The sequence below is a fragment of the Vidua macroura genome, chromosome 2, assembly GCF_024509145.1.
Source record: "Vidua macroura isolate BioBank_ID:100142 chromosome 2, ASM2450914v1, whole genome shotgun sequence".
Classification (NCBI taxonomy): Eukaryota; Metazoa; Chordata; class Aves; order Passeriformes; family Viduidae; genus Vidua; species Vidua macroura.
Window position 1 is genome coordinate 92,737,686 of NC_071572.1, and position 17,891 is coordinate 92,755,576.

Genomic DNA, 17,891 nt, shown 5'->3' on the forward strand with positions numbered 1-17,891 from the left:
GCCCTGATTTTCCTTTCATTTTTAATAAGAGAGAAGGCTATGATAGACAACAAGTAATCTTAATTCTACAGTAAATGTTTTTCTTACCAAAATAATGTCAAGTAAACTTTAGCTTATATTTTCTCAACTACACATATACACACTATTTCAGCTATTTCCTCACCACAAACTATGCCAACAACTTGACTGAGTAAAAATTGAAAAAAATTAAAATCTTGAGTAGCATTGCAAGAGAGTCCGTTAAAATTCATGTAACAAAGTTCTCCAAGCTCCGGGGAAAAGACTTGAAGCATTTTCTTAAGAACTGCATGTCGTCACCTGGAGAGGGAGAATCCCTCGGGCCGCGTTCCCGTCGTGCCAGCGGGCAAGGCACGGCCAGCAGGCTGCCGCGAGGTTTTACGGTAGGAAAGAGGCACGAAACTTTTGTGGAGGGAAACCGGTTGAGATCCTGCTGGGACGGCCTGCGCTTTGACCTCGACCCCGCGAAGCGGGAGAAGGCTCGAGCTCCAGCCTGGCACAGCGCTCGAGAGCCGAGCGGCCCCAGGCCGGGGCCGGGCCGTGTGCCGGGGATCACCTGCCGCCTGACACCTCCCGCCACGGGCGGCTAACGCCCCTCGCCGCCCCGGCCCCGCCGGACACGGCGCTCTGCCGCCCGCGGCTCCGCGGGCCCCGCGCTCCGTCCCGCCACCCCTCCCTCCCTCCCTCCCTCCCTCCCCCGCCCGCAGCACCGGCTCCCCCTCCGCCTCCGCGGCCCGACCGCCGGCGCTACCCAGGATGCTCCGCGCCGGCGCAGGCGCGGCCGCTCAGGAAGAGGAAAATGGCATAAACAACCCCGAGCGCCGGGACCGCTGAGGAGGAGGAGGCGCCGCCGCCCCGGGCCGCGCGGCCCCTTTAAGAGGCGCGGAGTCGCCCCCTCCTCCTCCTCCTGCCCCTTCCGGAGCCGGACCCGGGGTGACGGCGGTCCCCGCGCCCCTTCCCCCTGCCCGCCCCCTTCCCCATGGTGCCGACCCCGGCGGCGGGGCGGTTGCCATGAACAGCAGCGGCCTGCCCTGCTCGTCGCCGTCGCCGGTGGTGGGGCCGCCGCCGGGGGCGGGGGTCGGCGTGGCTGGGCCGGCGGCCGGCGGGGCGGGGGCCGGCGGCGGCGGGGCCGTGAAGCTGAAGTTCTGCCGCTACTACGCCAAGGACAAGACCTGCTTCTACGGCGAGGAGTGCCAGTTCCTGCATGAGGAGCCGGGCGCCGCCCCCGCCGGCCCGGGGCCCGCCGCACCCCCCCTCGGCGGGCTCCCGCTCGGCATCCCCCCACCCGCCGCCGCCGCCGGGCCGGGCTACGCGGCTCACGGGGCCAGCTCGGGCCCGGCGGCAGCGGTGGTGGGGCCTAAGAAAGCCGAGCTGGGGGCGGGAGGCGGCGGAGGCGGCGGCGGCGGGGGGCTGGAAGGCTCACGGCTGGCGAGTGAGTGCGGCGGGGCGGCCCGGGGGTGGGGTGGGGGGGGCGCTGCCGGGAGGGGGCGGCGGGCGGCGCGTTGTTCCTCGTCCCCGACACGCCGCGGTGCTGCCGGAAACAAATAACAACAGCCATGGTGGTGGCCGCGGACCCCGGGCCGCCCGCTCGACTGCGGCCGTCCCGGGCGGGCGGACGGGGCTGGGCTGGCTGCCCAGAGGAGACCCGGCCCGTACCGATGGGAAGGAGCGGGCAGGTGTTTGTGGGAAGGGTTTCCTCCTGTGTGTCTTTAAAGGGGCTCCCGGGCAGCTGTCCATCCATCCCTCTAGAGCTAGGCTTGGTGCAGGTTCACAGGTATTCCCTGCCCGAAGTCAGGCCGGGAGCAGGGAGGCAGCGCTTTCCCGAGCGGTACCCTTGGATAGGCTCTTCCGAACAGCGTATATTGACTGTCGGCTCTTGGAAGTTTGAAATGCTCCAGCTAAAATACAACGTTGAAATTACGAAAAGAATTTGTAGATTACGATTCTTTTCATCATGAGAAAGAATTGCCTTATGTTGAGGGTGGCAGAGCATTGGAGCAGACTGCCCAGGGAGATTATGGAGTCTCCCTGTCTGGAAGCATTCAAACCCCACCTGGATGGATTTCTTTGTAACCTGCTGTAGGTGATCCTGCCTTGGCAGGGGGATTGAGCTAGATGATCCCCACATCCCTTCCAACTGTAATGTTACTATGAGTCTGATAGATGTCTATGTTATTTACTATTGTGAGCAGAAATTGTCTCAAAATCTTTTTTTGAAGGTTTCTAGCTCTGAGCCCCTTTTTTTTTTTTGCAGCCCCTTTTCAAATGGTGAGAGCTCAGATAGCTTGTATGTCATGCAGAGCTGCACTGCTGTTGCTGATCAGTGTTGCATCCCCCTGATGTGCAGGCTGGTAGTTAGATGGAGCTTGCAGTAAACTGATTTTAGTAACCATTTGTTTTGTAGGTGAAGCAGCATTTGGCAGGCTAAGAAAACATGCTCCTCAAGAAAAGCCGTGCCTCTTTACATGAGTACATTAAGCTTGGCTGCATTATTGATTTTTGACACAAACGTGGCATTTATTTACATTAAATGCTTTAGCTAATAAATGGTCACAACCATATTTTTTCTGGAATTAAGATGCAACCATGCTGAACATCCTGTATATAGGTTTTTAGTGCTTGATAAATCTTTCAGAATCCTGCAATTGTTTTGCCAGGTGTGGTGAGCTTGTGCTACTGAGTATTATCTCTGTAGTTGGTAGCTTCTCAGTGTCTTGCATTAACACAACACTGTCATGTCTCCCCTTTCAGGAGGAGCCTTTGCTATACTACTGCATAAGGCTTTCTATTAAAATCTTTCAGGTTTTTGCTGAACTTAAGTTATTCAAGCTGAAGGCTCTCTTGACTTCTTCTTCTTCTTTTTTTTAATTAAATAGAAATATGTTGGAGGGATTCAGCAGCAATAAGTCAATCTTTGTTAATTTTTCATTTGGACAGAGTTTGGTGTGCAACACACTTTTTCCATGTGGGAAAGAAATTGGTTAGGGGATTCAGACTTGGGGAGAGGATGTTTAACTTAGTTTGCAGGTAAAAGCTCCTATATGAAGGATACTCTTCCAGGAAACAGTTAAAAAAATTGCCTAAGCCCTGAATCTAAGGCAAAAACCTTCAGAATTTGTGTGCGCTTGGGGGTTGATACTGCTGAGCAGTTAAATTATTTGAAACACTTGCTTCTATTGAATATGCTTGCTGCAATTGTACCCAGTTGAGGAGTGAGGGCACCAAGGATGGAGAAATCCACTCCGATGCTGTCAGTGGTTGCCTGGGAAGGCCACATTGCTTGTTGTGTGGGCAGAACCTTCCACTGGTGGATCTTGAGGGACACTAGCTAGGAAAAGGAGCCCAGAAACAAAGGTCAGGGAAATTTAAGTTGAAAAGCCAGGAAATGGGCCTAATCTCACTTCTAAACTTTGCTTTGGGATGCATTTGTGAAAAAAATAAGGAAAATAATTCCTCAAAATCTGAAGTTTATATGTATAGGTACTGACAAGCTAATATCTAAATTCCTTACCTTGCTGATGGCCCGTGGTGTTAACAGTATGATTTCCAAGTGGATGGAATGAAAGTTTTATTTCTGTGGATGTAGGCAGTAAGACCCAAAGTCATATTAAAACAGTTTTGAGGTTAAGAATATGAAAGTGGGAGTTGCCAAAAAACACCTGCCTGTACAGTCACTGACTGTCTAATTCAGAAGTATTTTGTAGTCTTAAATGTGACTCTGGATGCCACCTTCTCTTGCTCCTTCCTCACTGGACACCAGTGCACAGAGCAGATAATGCTCATTGACTAATTAACTGGGTAGTCCTATTTATTGTTAAAAGTGGGTCAGTGCCTCATTCTAACATGCGTGTTACTCTAATCCTGCTTTGAGTACAGGATTGTTAATTTACTTAGAGGTTTTCCTGTGGTAATCACAAGGGCTCCCCAAATACCAACTTATTTTTCCCACATGGGTGGTAGGAATGTTGAGTGATGAGGAGCTGGTTAACAGTGAAAAGGCAAGAAATATTCCTGTGTGGAAGTATTTTACTATTAGAGTATGAAGAGGAATGAGCAGCTGACATCCTCAAAGCTAACCAGGAGGAGTTTCTCAGGTGATATGTGATTAAGCTATTCTGTGCCCATAGATGTTTTGAGTGCTAACATCTGACAGAATTCCAGAAGTGATGAGATAGTCTTGGAAGAAAACTCTGCTTGAGATTATTAAATACAAAAAAAACTTCCCATCTCTGGATCAGGCTCATCTTCCCTTGCATATATATGACTGAAAGCCTGCTGGGAAATCCTGCTTTATCCTTGCCTCATACTTCTGCTTTTGTCCACATACCTACTGCTGTCCAATGCCAGAGGTGAGGTAGTGGGCTTAATGTGGCTTTGGCTTGATGATGTGGATTTTTATGTTCCTGGGGGGCAAAACTGGCCGTGCCTATGAGCTCCACCCACTCTCAGAAGGCAGTGCTGCTGCTTGCTGCCCCCAAACTATTTGACATGGAGCATGTGTTCAAAGTGCCATTTCTGCTTCTTCCACCAGAGTTGAGTGCTTAGCCTTCTGCATGGTTCACCTTCCAAGAGTAAGGTGGCCAGCTGACTGCATACAGAATAGAGAATGTAGTTGATATTGCCCGTCTACAATTTTATTTTAAAAAATTAATCATTTTTACATAGAACTTCTATGACAAAATAAGGGGGAAAGGAAAATAACTAATTTTCTCCAAATTTGGTAACTGCTTAAATTTGTGCATGGTACTTTTCTAATAGGTGTATGTCCCACATGTCTAGAGGCTACAGAAGGAGCAGAGATGGGGAAATGACTGGTACTTGCTATTTAGGGGAAAATATAGGTTTGATTAACAGGATTTAAATGAGTAGCTTATGGAAGGAGAGCACAATAGCATGAAGAGTTTCTTTTCTTGTATGTGCCCTCTGTTCTCTGTGGCACTTTGCAGCTTCTGTAAACAGCAGACCAGCAGCTGCTTTGCTGCATGCTGTGGTCTGGTTCCTAGGCCGCCATCCCTTCTCAGTGCTGCCTGAGGGAAGGTCTAGAGGGAAGTGTTGTGGTGTTAAAATGTATCATGCCTATACCTAGGTCAGATAAGTTAAAGTTGCATGGACAACTGCCATTGTATTTGTTAGCTTTCAGGTAGTTGAACAGGTGTGATATTCTTTTGCATGTAGATCTCGTATTATATATTGATAGATACAAGCTGAAGTATGGCCCCAAACATTTGCTAATTTCTGCCCCACTTTTTGCTGTGAAGTTCGTAATACAAAGTACTCACCCTTTCTTCTGGCTTCTGATTCCTATAAAACGCCGGGGTGCTGGGCTGAGGAGTGCCAGGTGTGCTCTGGGCCCAGTGGCAGCCAGGCAGCATGTGAGGAGCTGGCCACAGCAGCAGTGCTGCTGCTGTGTGAGTTTCCAGTGCCAGAGCCTAGCCCACAGTCTCACTGTGACATGTTTGGATCTAGTTCTCTGCTAGAAAGTCTTTTTCAAAACCCTCCTAGGAAATCTGTAGTTGGAAAACAGGTCTGAGTTTCTGCAAGGTGGCATTTTTCTATGGCTGCTGAGACAGCCCATCTGTGAATAGACTTTATTGCCAGCCTGCGAGAAGGTGGAAAGGGACATCAAGACTTGGCATGTGTTGGGTTGGCCTAATAAAAGCATTATGTTTATTTTCACAGCCCTAATAAAAACATTATTTCTGTTTTCACAGCCAACCATCTGCATGTTGTGTCCAGTCAGGGCAATAGTGACCACTGCTGTAGCAATTCCATATGCAATTGCTCTATGGTTAGTTTAGTGAGCATTACATCTTAGGTTTTGTGAAATCCCTAAATCACTAGGCTTGGAGTGGAAAGACATAGACATTTGTGAATGTTCTGATTTTTAAAGGGAGCTTGGTTCTTTACCAGTTTGGTCCTTTTTAAACAAGCTGAAGCAGCTGATATAGAAAAAATGGAAAGGTAGCTATTAATCAAAACTGATACTAAAGGTAATCTGTTGGATTACGTTTCTTAATGCAGTGAAACTGGTCAGGGTTATTAAATTTGGATTTTTCTTATCTTTGGTAGCATTTCAGTATTTATAGGTTGAAGTGTTTAGAAACAGTTACATGAAACTTATAAGTACAAGTATAGCTGCAGTATGTTTCATACTCTTCAGTTTTCCTGGGGTTTGTTTCTTTTCCACTTCTGTGGAGAAAGTACATGTTATAGTAAAAGTGTATGGTTGAGAATTCTTTTACCAAACATGTTTGTACTTTCTGTGAGTGATGCTGTATTGAGTACCTCGCTTGGGCTTTTTTTTCCTTTAGAGGTACCTCCCCCTTAAATTTTCATGATGCCTTTTCCAGGAGTTGATGGATCATACAATTTTCATCTTGTTTTGCTCTGAATATTTTTAAGAAATGGGGAAAAAAATTCTTATCATTTGGAGACTGATACAATGGAGAATTGACGAGTAAAACCAATAACCTCTTAGAGATGCATAAGAGGAAATGAAAGTTACTGAGTTCCCTTAATCACTTTTTGTCTCATATATGAGCTCCAGAAATCAGGCAATTAGACATAGGTTTTCTTTTTTGCTTTTATATGTTTCACGTGGGAATAACAGAATCACAGAATATTCTGGGTTGGAAGGGACCCACAAGGATCTGTTAAGTGAATGACCCATAGGAGGAAAATTATTTGGGAGAGTTAAGGAAAAAGAAAGAGAAGGACAAATTTCTTAATCTGCAAAGTTACTTGGGATTTTGAGGGCAGTGAAACTTAAAAAAAATACAGTATTAATTTGCTTTAATTTTATGTGTTTATATACCTCATGTTTTTTTCTTATTGTATAGGAAGTCATTCAGAGTCCAAATATTTCACAAGAATTGTGGATATCTGAGGAGTATTGGTAATTACTTGTTTCTGGTAGAACCCACCTTGTGTTGGGTACTGAAGAATACTGTAGCACTGTTACTCTTGTCATTGTTTTCTGGCTTCAAAGGCAAACATGGAAAGGAGTGTGAGTGTGGGGATAGTTAACTACAGGAGCAAACTCTCTGCTATATCTTAGTAATGGGAAGCTTATTTTTCAAAACTGAGGATGTCCCTATTTAATTTCTGTCTAGCAGGTATTAGAAACGGATTTTTTTTTTTTTTAGGTATTGCTGTAGGAGTGGGCCTTCAGGAATGATTTGAATGTCCAGAAAATAGTGACTCTGAGGATTAGCTCAGAAAGGTTTCCATGTGTAAGGAACCAGCTAGAAGCAAATTTAGACTGCTGTGGGAAAAGTGGGCAAATGGTAAGTCAGGCTAGGGTGATAGATACAAGCATTCCTATAGAATCTCCATAGCAGAAAAAATAGTCTTGGTTGTGAGGCAGCTGATGAAAAGGGGTCAGTGCAAGGATTGAGATAGTAAGCTGATGTGGCTGATGTTTTCCTGATTTGTTGCTTTCTAGTAAAGATGTAATGCTTTATGCCATCAGAAAAATGGTGTGGTGAATCACTGTGTATGTATGTACATGAGTATTGGACATGAGTTGAAATTGATCGTGCTCTTTTGTGTGTGTAGGCTTCATGAGTCTTTCAGTAATTAAAAAAGTTCCAATTATGTGGTTGCCTTGTTTGATTCACAAAGATATTTTGTGCTTAGAACTTACTTGTATTTTTTAATTTGCTTTTTAACAGTCTTTTACTCCTGACCTTTTTAAAATTTGAGAATAGAGCTATAGAAACAAAGCACAGATATATAAAAGTGAGAAGAGCAGAGACCTGCATTATACAAGTTGTTGTCAAATTGGTCATACAATGTGTGATTCCTGTAGTTTATGCATAGAGTCTTTAAACTTTAGTTGGTCTACTGCTGAGACAAATGGCAGGAAGACTTTTCCTTTCTTTTGTGCATTCTCCCCAGCTGCTGTGAAAAATATCCTTATGTTCTCTTCAGGTTATCTGCACATGCGTCATGCAATTATTTTTTATAAAAAGTTGAGTTTTAGTTGGAAGCTGTTAAAACAAAAGCTTAAATGTTTGAAAAAATCGATGCAGTTTATTGAATAGTTCAATGCAATTTTTTAGTAATTGTAAAAGATCTTGGAGAGGGTTAGCTCTGAAAGCTATGGTATTAAGTAATTGTATCACTTTAAATTGCTGTTTCTGATAACAGAATAGTTCTGATTACTCCTTTGAGAAAGTATCAACTTTAATTTGTATTATCACTGTGCTTTTGGACTTGGTCCATGAGGAGGAGTCCAGCTGCTCTCGACTCTGTAACAAGACTTTTACAGAGCAGAAGGATGGCACCTATGCTGTTTTTCTGTCTTCATCAGATGCTTTTATGATATGTGAGGTATATAAAAAGACAACCCAGCCATTTACTGTTATGCTAAAGATTGCCGTTTTCCTTTGCTTGCCCATGAATATCTTGTCGCATAGTGGGAGTGTTTGTAAATAAGACAGCATTTCCCAAACTGTTTTGCTTCCTGTCTGTCTTTCAGCCAACTTGGTTCATTTGTGCTGTCTGCCCTCCAACTGCACTCTGTCACAGTGTCCTAACCCAGGCGTGTGCTTTTATTTTTGCCTCTTATGCCTGGAAGCATTGTTCATTTTCTTTGTCTGGTGCCTCTATTTCAGAGATTCCTAGTCTGTCTTTCAAAAACGTAGCATTAAATGAGAGAGGCATAAAAACAGCAGAGAATCCAATTTCCCTAACAAGTTCCAAGTAGGAGCACTGTAGAGAAAATAACACAGAGGTGTACAAGTGAGGTTAGCACCACTAGCACAGGATTTCCTGGTGTACAGAAATGTACATGTCAGTACAAAAAGGAAAACGAGTGTAAGCTCCTCTGACACCTTGGTGCTTCTGGGTGACTAAAAGGACACAAATCTTAAATTGCTTAGATAAGTTTTCTATAAATGTTTTATTATTTTTGTCTCAATATTAGGATGGCTATCGCTGTAAATTCTTCTGGAGATATGGCACTGTAGTTTTTACTGCTTTATATCTAGCTGAGATAACACCTTGTCCTTAGGATGTAGGTGTATGCAGTGAACCTATGATTCAGTTTACCAGCATGTGAAAAGTGTGCTGTTGCTGTGCTGAGAGTTTAACTCAAGATACTGTATAAACTTTTTACCCAGCCTAAAAATAATTGTGCGTTTAGAAAAAAAGTACTAATAAAAAAATGAATTATTTCAATCCACATTTTATTACCTTGCCAGAAGTCTTTAAAATATTGTTTTGAAAATTGTCAGCTAAATCTGTTGTGGCCTTGCTTTAGCCCATTCACTTTGGGAGTAATACATTATTGGAAAGGATCCTTTTTTGTGGTACGAGCAGTGTCTGTGATAGTCAGTACTGATACTGGGTTCATAAAAGAAGTAGTCTAGGATAATACAGTAATTTTTTACTGGTTAGTGAAATCATAGAATGAAAAATACCAGAAAATCTTTTCATATAGTATTAGTGTTCTGATAGTGTTAGTATTAGACAAGACAAACATTGAACTAAAATTCACTGAAACTGACCCCTTCAGTTGAAGCACGTGTGCTGGTTCATGGCAGTACTACTCCAGCACTTAAACGGTGATGAGGTGCTTTGTTTCTGAAAAATGTCATTGTAATGAGTAAGGCAAAGGTAACTATCTTTTCTTTTTTTTATTCCTCTCTGGTGTCTGCATCTGGCAGGAAGCCTACTTTCTGCTAAAATTCTGTGGGAGAGGAATTATATAAGAAGATATTTATTTTTAATTGCAGTTGTCACATTAAGCTGCAGTGTTACTCACCAACCAAGAAAAGTATTAGATAATGTGTATAAAAAGTAGAAAATTTTCTCTTAATTTCTCAATGTGTTCTATTTAATTTTTTTCCAGAATTGCCTGGATGTACCTTCTGTCTTGAATGTTGATGAATTTAGAAATTTGTTCTGTTTTCACACAGCTGCTTACATAACATATTAGCATTTTTTCCCCCCCTCTGGATTCTTTGTTGTTTGCTTGCACATCTGTCTTTACTTAGACCTGCCTGGTCAGCCTTTCTGCTTTTATAAGGAAGATTTTGCTTCTGTCCAAGAAGAATCTGTTGAAAATATGTACAGCTTCAATGCATGGATAGTGCTTGCTGCACAACAGAAAGGCTTATTCCTCTAACAAAAAATAGCTAATTCAGTGTTTTCCTAAAATTGCCTAAACTTACTAAAGTTGTAATCAGTGTCTTGAAAAAGAAAAGACAAACATCAGAAGTTCATTGGTATTTTAATAGCATGGTGTATGGAATATTTTAAAGTGTTTGCTTGCAGTTGTTCTATAGGAAAGATTTGGATGGATAAATTAAATGCAGGAACTGATGTGAATTAGTAAACACATAAGAATAAAAACTTTGAGGACTAGAGTTTTTTTTTTTCCAGCCTAGGCTTCCACTTCCTTAATACTACACTGCTCATGTGGTAAAGTGTGCCCACTTCTGCAGACCATTTATAGATTGCTTATGATAAATAATTTTTCCCAACTACTGTGGTCTTCAAGAAGCAAGTGAGAATTTCTGATTTCCTAAATGTTTGGCAGAAGGAGGAGAAAGTTGTCTACTTCTCATAGAGGAGGCCAGGTGGCAAATACAGTAAAAATACTTTGACTGTTCAGGTATTTGCTGGGCTATCAGCAGTGTAAAAGCTGAATGTCCCTTTGAATACAAATGGAGTATGTATTAAACACTTTTTTTCACTCTATAAGTAATGCAAGAATTACTTTTTTCTTCTTTTCTGCAGGCTTAATTTTCTTCCTAATTGCTACAGGGAAGTCAGTTTAAGGAAGGTAGTACTGAATTTTCTTTTGAAGGCAATAGTTATACTTGCCATGTCTAGAGCATTCTGTTCTAAACCTGAGTTACTGCCAAGAAAACTGTCCTCCAATGAGTGTACTTTTGATGGTTTTCTTTTGATTTCGATCCTGTGGAATATGCTTTCTTGTGCTCTGGATCCCTCTGCTAGCAGTATGTTTCTAGACTGTTTGGAAGAGGACAATAAAAAGCCATTTTGAAATTGCTCTGGTGCCAGTGTAACTTAGCGCTGTGTAGGTGGGTCAACACTGGAGTACAGCAATTTGTTGGAGTGGCACAAGGAGGCTGATTGGTATGGCCAAACCATAGCACTTTGGTACAGAGATGATCTTCCTGCAGCTGGATAAAAGGAAATGTTCTTGAGTAGTTTCTGCTGTTTGAAGTGGCCAGTTAGATATCACTGTGCCAATAGCACTAAATTGTAGCTTTGAGCAGCTTTAAGTGTCTTGGATAGGCTTGCATAGCAAATACCAGGAGTAGAAAGGCTTCAGGTCAAAGATCCCAGCAGCAGCCTCAGCCTTGCTCAGCTCTGGGGTTGCTGCCCAAAGCCTGCTCCTGCCTGTAGCTTGACCTGCCTGGCACTAAGAGTGTTTCAGCCAGAGCTGGAGCAGAGCACCTGGTGCTATATTTGTGCCCTGGCAAGGGTGCTGTCACAGATTCAAGTGCTTTGTCTGGATACTGGGTGACTGAGCTGTACCACCTGTCTGGAGTTAATGCAGGAAATCTCTGGGGTTTCTCAGTGTGGAAAAACTTGCAAGTTTTCATTTGCTTCTTCCCAGTTTGAAGGATTTTGTGCATTTGACTGTATTTGTTCAAGGGAGAACTGGAGGTACCTGGAATCTCACGATGACTCCAGCATAGTGAGGAGCAGTGGGAAAAGCAGGAGTTACTTTTTCTTAATTCTCTAAGCCTGAAGGATCTGGAAAGCTGATGGTGTCATCTGAGGGAGTATCTTGGTAGTTTGTTAGAAATTGGATATACTTTATAATTTCAGGCAAAAGCATAAAATGAAGTAACAGATATACTGCTGAAATTTTATGGAGTACCTTGAAATGACAGTTGTTCCTGGAAATAAAACAGTTTTTCTTGGTCAGTTAAGGTGTAGCATAAAAACTGGAGGAGTTTTTGATAACAGCTGCAGTATAGGCAGAGAAAGCTATATTGGAAATGTATTTTTAGAATAAATAAAACCACAGTTAAAACCAGTTATGGGCAAACCGGACTGAAAATGCTTAAAATTAGACATGGATTTGCTATCTTTTTTTGTTTTCTAGTATGAATGAGTCCTAATACTTTTCATGATGCCAGAAAATCCTGTGTAAGATGCTAACCTTGACAGTGTAAGTTAGGGACTGACTGTAGCAGGAAGGATGAGACAGTAATTGGCATTACTGCAGACTTTACTGTTTTCCATAGTACAGTAGTTGAACTATAAAATACTTTTCCTAGACTTCTGAATGTGACTTTGCCAAACAAAGGCAAAAGAGGAACAGTCATTTAAAAGACAAATCCAAAAAGTTTTATCTTTTTTAGGGCTGTAGCAAGAGGACTTCAGAAGTTTTTGTGGCTACTTACTTAAAATTATGAAGGAGGAGTTGGAGCATGGCTAGTGGAGAGAGTTTTATTTTCCTATTCTCTTAGGTAACTTCTAAAAGTTTTGTAAAAAGAAGTAGCAATTCATTAATAATTAGCATCTTTAAAGTTTCTTAGGCGTTTCCTTAAAACCTATAGAATATACAAATAATGTTCTAGATTTGGCAGCAGAAGTTCAAGAATCTTTTTCCCTTGCAAAACTGATGTTTATTGCCACTGAGATATTCCATTTATTTGGTCTCTCACATACAGTTCTCCATTTGAACTGGTGTTGGTGTTTTCCCCAGTGGGCTGATTCATGCAGCTCCAGTCTCAGGGGAGCACAGCTGGACAGTGTTTCCTTCTGTCTGTGGTGTGCGTGCTACTCATCATTCTCTTCCAGCCCTTCCTGTGGTTATGTATGACTGTATTTCTTTTGCTGTTTCCTGTGCCTAGCACATGGAAACGGCTCACCAGGTTATGCAGTCTGTTTTGGAGGGAAAATTGCTGTTCTGTTGAAAATTGAGGGTTTATAGTATGCATTCCTTTAGGTGTGCCGCTAAGTTGCATTTTATTTCCTTTGAGGATTAGGTTCAGGAAGTTGTTTCCGGGTGTCATCACCTGGCTGTGAGTCCTCCCAGAAGTTCAAGTTGGATAGTTTGGTACAGGATGTTCCTCTGAGTTGGATGTGTGCCTTCCTACCTTGAAGCTACCCATTACTCATGCCTGTTGGCTTGCAGTGGCCTGGCCATACTGATCACTGTCTTTATAATTTACTGTGGGTGCTTTTACAGAAGGTTCATTTGAACTGCAGCTTGCATACCATTGTAAATGCCATTTTTTTTCCCTGTTGAAGTAATATCTGCTTGAGAGTTTTATGTTAAATTATGGCAGCTTGTTGTTCTTTGTAGTTTTTTAGTATTGAATTAATTTATTTGTGGTCAAAGTCTTGTATGTCGGGCCCTTGTTTCTAGGGGGGATGAATTTCTTCTTGCATCCTTCACACTTGTTTTCAATCTAAAGGATTTTTTGGGCTACATTTCAGGAAATTGTTGCCACTTTACAAAGAATGAGATGATGAAAATTGTCTTAAGCTCTTAAAGAAGCATTTAAAGTGTTTGTGCTTTCTGTGAAAGGGTTTGAGATATTTTTAAGTGTGTGTTTTCTATATGTTACCCTTTAAAAGAACCAGTGCATCCTGTTCAAAACTCTACTTAACACATATATTTCCAAGAAGGGCATGCAAGAATATGGGTCTTCATAAAATAAGCTTGCCTTATAGGTTTTTTTAATTGATGTATTTTCTCTTTGATATCATAATTATCCTTGTTATTCTTGTTTCTAAAGTTCTGACTCCTCATTGCTTCTTTCTGCATTTGTGCTGTAACTTCATGCTACAAATGCTCTCATTTAGTAACTTCTTTCATTAACTTCCTTTTTCATGGTATGCACTATTTTGTTTTTGGTTGTTTTGTTGAGAAGACAGTAGTACCGTATTCTATTCCCTTGCCAAAAAAAAAAAAAAATCTGTATATATAATAGATACTAGTGAATAAACCCATGGCTAAGGAAACTTTTTCTGAAGCATTATTTTTTTTTTCTCTTTTCCTTTTAGTTCCTGGAATGGATGGTGGTGGGTTAGCTGATGCTAATCTAACGGATTCATACTTTAGCACCAGCTTCATTGGCGTTAATGGATTTGGAAGTCCTGCTGAAACGAAGTATCCCATGATGCAGGTAATAGCAGTGATTTGTGTAGTGCTTCATTAGTTCCAGCTGGTGTTACACCAAAAAGGGAAAACTACTCAAGAGGCAGGACAAATGGAGCCTTCTGGAATGTGTCATCTTGTATGATATACAAAGTATATTCTAACTTTAATTTTGCAAATGGAAATGAAACAGTATTACTGTTTTAAAATGAATCTATTTTTATTTGCACTTACCTGAGCTGTTTTGTTGAACTTTGCTGCATACCTTAGTTCTGTGTTAAGTTTCTTTTCTGAACATGACTTTCTAGATTTCTTTTTATGCTCATACCTTTTGATAGCCTTTTGCTAAATATGTAAATTTCAGGATTTGAAACTTCTCTAAGATCAAAAGTCACTGAAGGAAAAATGTGAACTGTCAAACCTGAAATGCCTAGGCAAAAATTTCAGAATTTGTCAACTCAGATTCCGGTGATTGTATGTTGAATTCATATTTACAACTTCTGAAATGTTTGCTTGTATTTATAGTGTTCAGTAGAGGTTGGCATAGGAACTCCCATGAGGTGGAATTTATTGTGTAGGTAGTATCATGGAAAAGAAGTCTGTTGTATTTAAAACCTAATGAGTACTGAATTAACACATGAAGTATTATAATAACTCCCTCAAAGTGTTATGTATTTTAAAAGAAGTACAGTCCCTGAAAGAAGATGGTCTGTCTTGTAGTAAACAAAGCAACTTCTGGTAAATGAGAGAGTACAAGTCAAACAGTTCACACTGAGTCCTGACAACAACTCTCTTCTTTTATATCGAGGAAACTCTCCTTGTGAGGTTACTTTGATCTCAATTGTGGCTGTATAATGGATTGAAAAATAACTCAGCAAAAGGTGGGAATTAATTAGGTGTGTTCCTTTTTTCTTTTGTTTGGTTGTTTGTTTTTTTTTTTTTTTGCTGCATGTTTTCAAGAAGGCTGGATTTTCTTATTCGACAGAATTGCAGAAGTATGGAAATGTTTTCTTGACAGTTATGCATGATTTAAAAAGACAATTTTAACCTCTGATTCCAAAGTGTACTATTGAAGCTGGCAGTTACAAATTTTTGTATAACTGAGGTCCTATAATTTTAACACAAAGTCATTATGTTTTGTATCCTTAAACTGTATTCTACAGAAACACTAGTGTCTTTCTAAACACCAATTTTTAATTATAACTGTTTCTTCTAGAAAGACAGACAATGAGGCATGCATCTAACATGAGTGCTCATGGGATTTTTAAATACTTTACTAATGCCTGAGATTACAGATAAGGCATTGTTGTTTCTCTTTGAGAAGAAATCAATGTGCCTCTTGCCCATTGGAGGACAAGGAAAATTACTTTGGAAGTAGGATTTTGTTAGTGTTGAGAATGTGCTTACAGGCATCAAACTACGATTTGAAAAGCATTCCTGTATTGATTTTTTTCCTTTGAATCCTGTAATTTAAGTTCTTGTTTACATAGGTAACGCTGTCTGTTTTGATTGCGTGTCAGCTTCTAGGTTAAGTACACACTGATAAAGTTTAGCCACGTGGAATGAGATTTTGTGTCATTCAGCCCTGTGGAGAACAAGGCAAAGGAGAAATTTTAGTGGGTTTGATTTTAAATAATACTAGTCCTTTATGATTTGGAATAGGGACTTTGAATCTGGTAGATTGTTATATCTATTTGTTATTACATCTGGTTATTGCGTCAAGGATATACCTCTTGCTTGCTTTCTCTGAAAATTTGCACAGATTTTGTCAATTGATTAAACCTTTGCAGAACTGGTTTATATGGACCCACTGGAGACTTCCTAGATGTTAAATCATTTCCCAAAGATATAATCTGCATTGGCATGTTTTAGCTTGAGTACATTTTTGCAGTTGCAGCTTTGGCATAATCTAGGCCTTGACTGAACTCGGAGCAGGAACGCTGATCAGCGTCATTTCCCTCTTTCCTTTTCTTCCACTTCTGACTGAAGCAGCATGGAAGTGGATCTATGTTTAATGAAAGAGAGCTGTATCTGTGTTAATTAGAGCAGAGGGGCTGGTAAGGGAAAAAAAAACTTATGCTGTGGGCTTAGAGAATATGAGCTGAAGATACGTAAAGAAGAATCCAGGAAAGATTGAGCAAAGGGACTGAAGCAGAGAGGAGATTTTGGTGGGACACACACAGAATGGGGACTGGAATGGCACAAACGGAATACACAAAAACTGAAAACAAGTTTTCATGATGTAAAGGTGGGACAAAGTAGGGTGGAGAGAACAAATCCATGTTCCTATTTCTTTTCAGGTTCTCGAATCAAACTAAAGATACTAAAACTTTAGTGTTCTGCCATCAATGAAACATCAAATGTCTTCTGTAAAATGTTTCATTAACTCCCAGTTCTGCTTTTGCAGATGGAAACATTGGTTACATTGGAAACAAAGAGTTACTTTGTCATCTCTGGTGAACCTGTGTAGTTCGCAAATAGATGCATCAGTGATGCAATGAGGCAAACTCTTCTGCTAGTTTTTTAAAACTGGGAAATTGCGCAAACACACCCACTGATAGAAAAACAGTAGTAAGATGCAGCAAGATGTTAGGAAATGGTAAGTTTAGGTTGCCAGTGCAGCCTTGAGGTTATATTTAGAGTTGTAGTTCTCATAATGTTGTGTAATTTTTTTTTCAATGGGAAAATTATTAGTGGGACTTACTCAGAACACAAGATGTGTGGCACATTCATGTGTATCGAGCATCTGTTTGATATTTGATTAAATGTTCATCATATGGTTCTGTGCTTTATTCCTGCATGCTGTTTGCATCCTTGTGAAGACTCTTAGTTGGCGGTGCTCTTTTGGGTGCCATTACAATTATTTCATCAAACTTCATGCAGTGCTTTCTGTATGAAACAGGAAAGTAGTCTACATTTTATGGATGCATGAGATAGAAGAGGATGGCAATTAAACAAACAATACTGCAACAGTGCTGGCAAACAAGAGAAACTAATCTTTACAGTTGCAAATTCATGAATGGAATTAATGACCACCAGTGAAATACTTGGTTCAAGTTGCTTAACTGGCCTCACTCTAGCAAGGATAGTTAAAAAGTCAGTTTCTTCAGGGTATTGCTTATTTCTGTTACCATGAAATAATCTTTCTGCTGTCCTTCTTCTATTCACTACATACCTCTCAACGTAATCATCAGGTACTCAACTGATGAGTTGTCTTGACTATTCCTATTTAATCTCCAGAATATGTTTGTCATGTGCAGCGCATAAAACGAGGTTTGTTGAAAAGAGTATGTTGTTGTATATGTTTGGGTTATCATAATGCATATATAATGGAACCAGACTGCATCAAGCAAAGCTATATCAAAGTTTGCAATTGCCACATTTTTGTGTGCAGTGCCTGATCTCTTAAGGCTCAGTGTTAAGTAAGCAGCAAAAGGGAGGAAGGTGGATTATATCATGATGAATTGGGAGTAGATGTGCTGCTTTGAGCATAAATAATGTAGATGAAGAGTAGTCAACATTTATGTAGAATGGCTATTTCTCACTTTCATTTATAGATTTCATTTATATCTGTGGAAGAATATTTTACAAGACCGTGAGCATATCTTTGGGCTTAGATTAGTGATGAAGATGCAGTTAATGGCAATACTCACTTTGCAGTGGGGAAAACAGAGTAAAAGTACTTGGTATGGCTCAGAAGAGGCAGGATTTTTGAAGTGGCTGTGGCTGTAATTCTTCCTTTTTCTTCCTTTCTGAAAAATACCTCTTTGCCTCA

The 17,891-nt window shown here is 41.0% G+C and overlaps 1 protein-coding gene across 6 annotated transcripts in view; it reads left to right on the forward strand.

Annotated features, from left to right (window-relative positions):
- Positions 1-797: 797 nt before the first annotated feature.
- Positions 798-17,891, forward strand: part of PAN3 (poly(A) specific ribonuclease subunit PAN3) — a 78,863-nt gene continuing 61,769 nt past the window's right edge. For 5 of the 6 annotated variants that reach the window (XM_053971961.1, XM_053971966.1, XM_053971962.1 and 2 more), the window contains exons 1-2: positions 798-1,450; positions 14,023-14,144. In XM_053971961.1, coding sequence (XP_053827936.1) covers positions 1,030-1,450; positions 14,023-14,144 — 543 coding nt within the window. In that variant the 5' untranslated portion in view covers positions 798-1,029. Of the gene's footprint in view, positions 1,451-14,022; positions 14,145-14,961; positions 14,998-17,891 lie in introns of those variants that run through there. The other variant, XM_053971967.1, reaches the window with a different exon arrangement.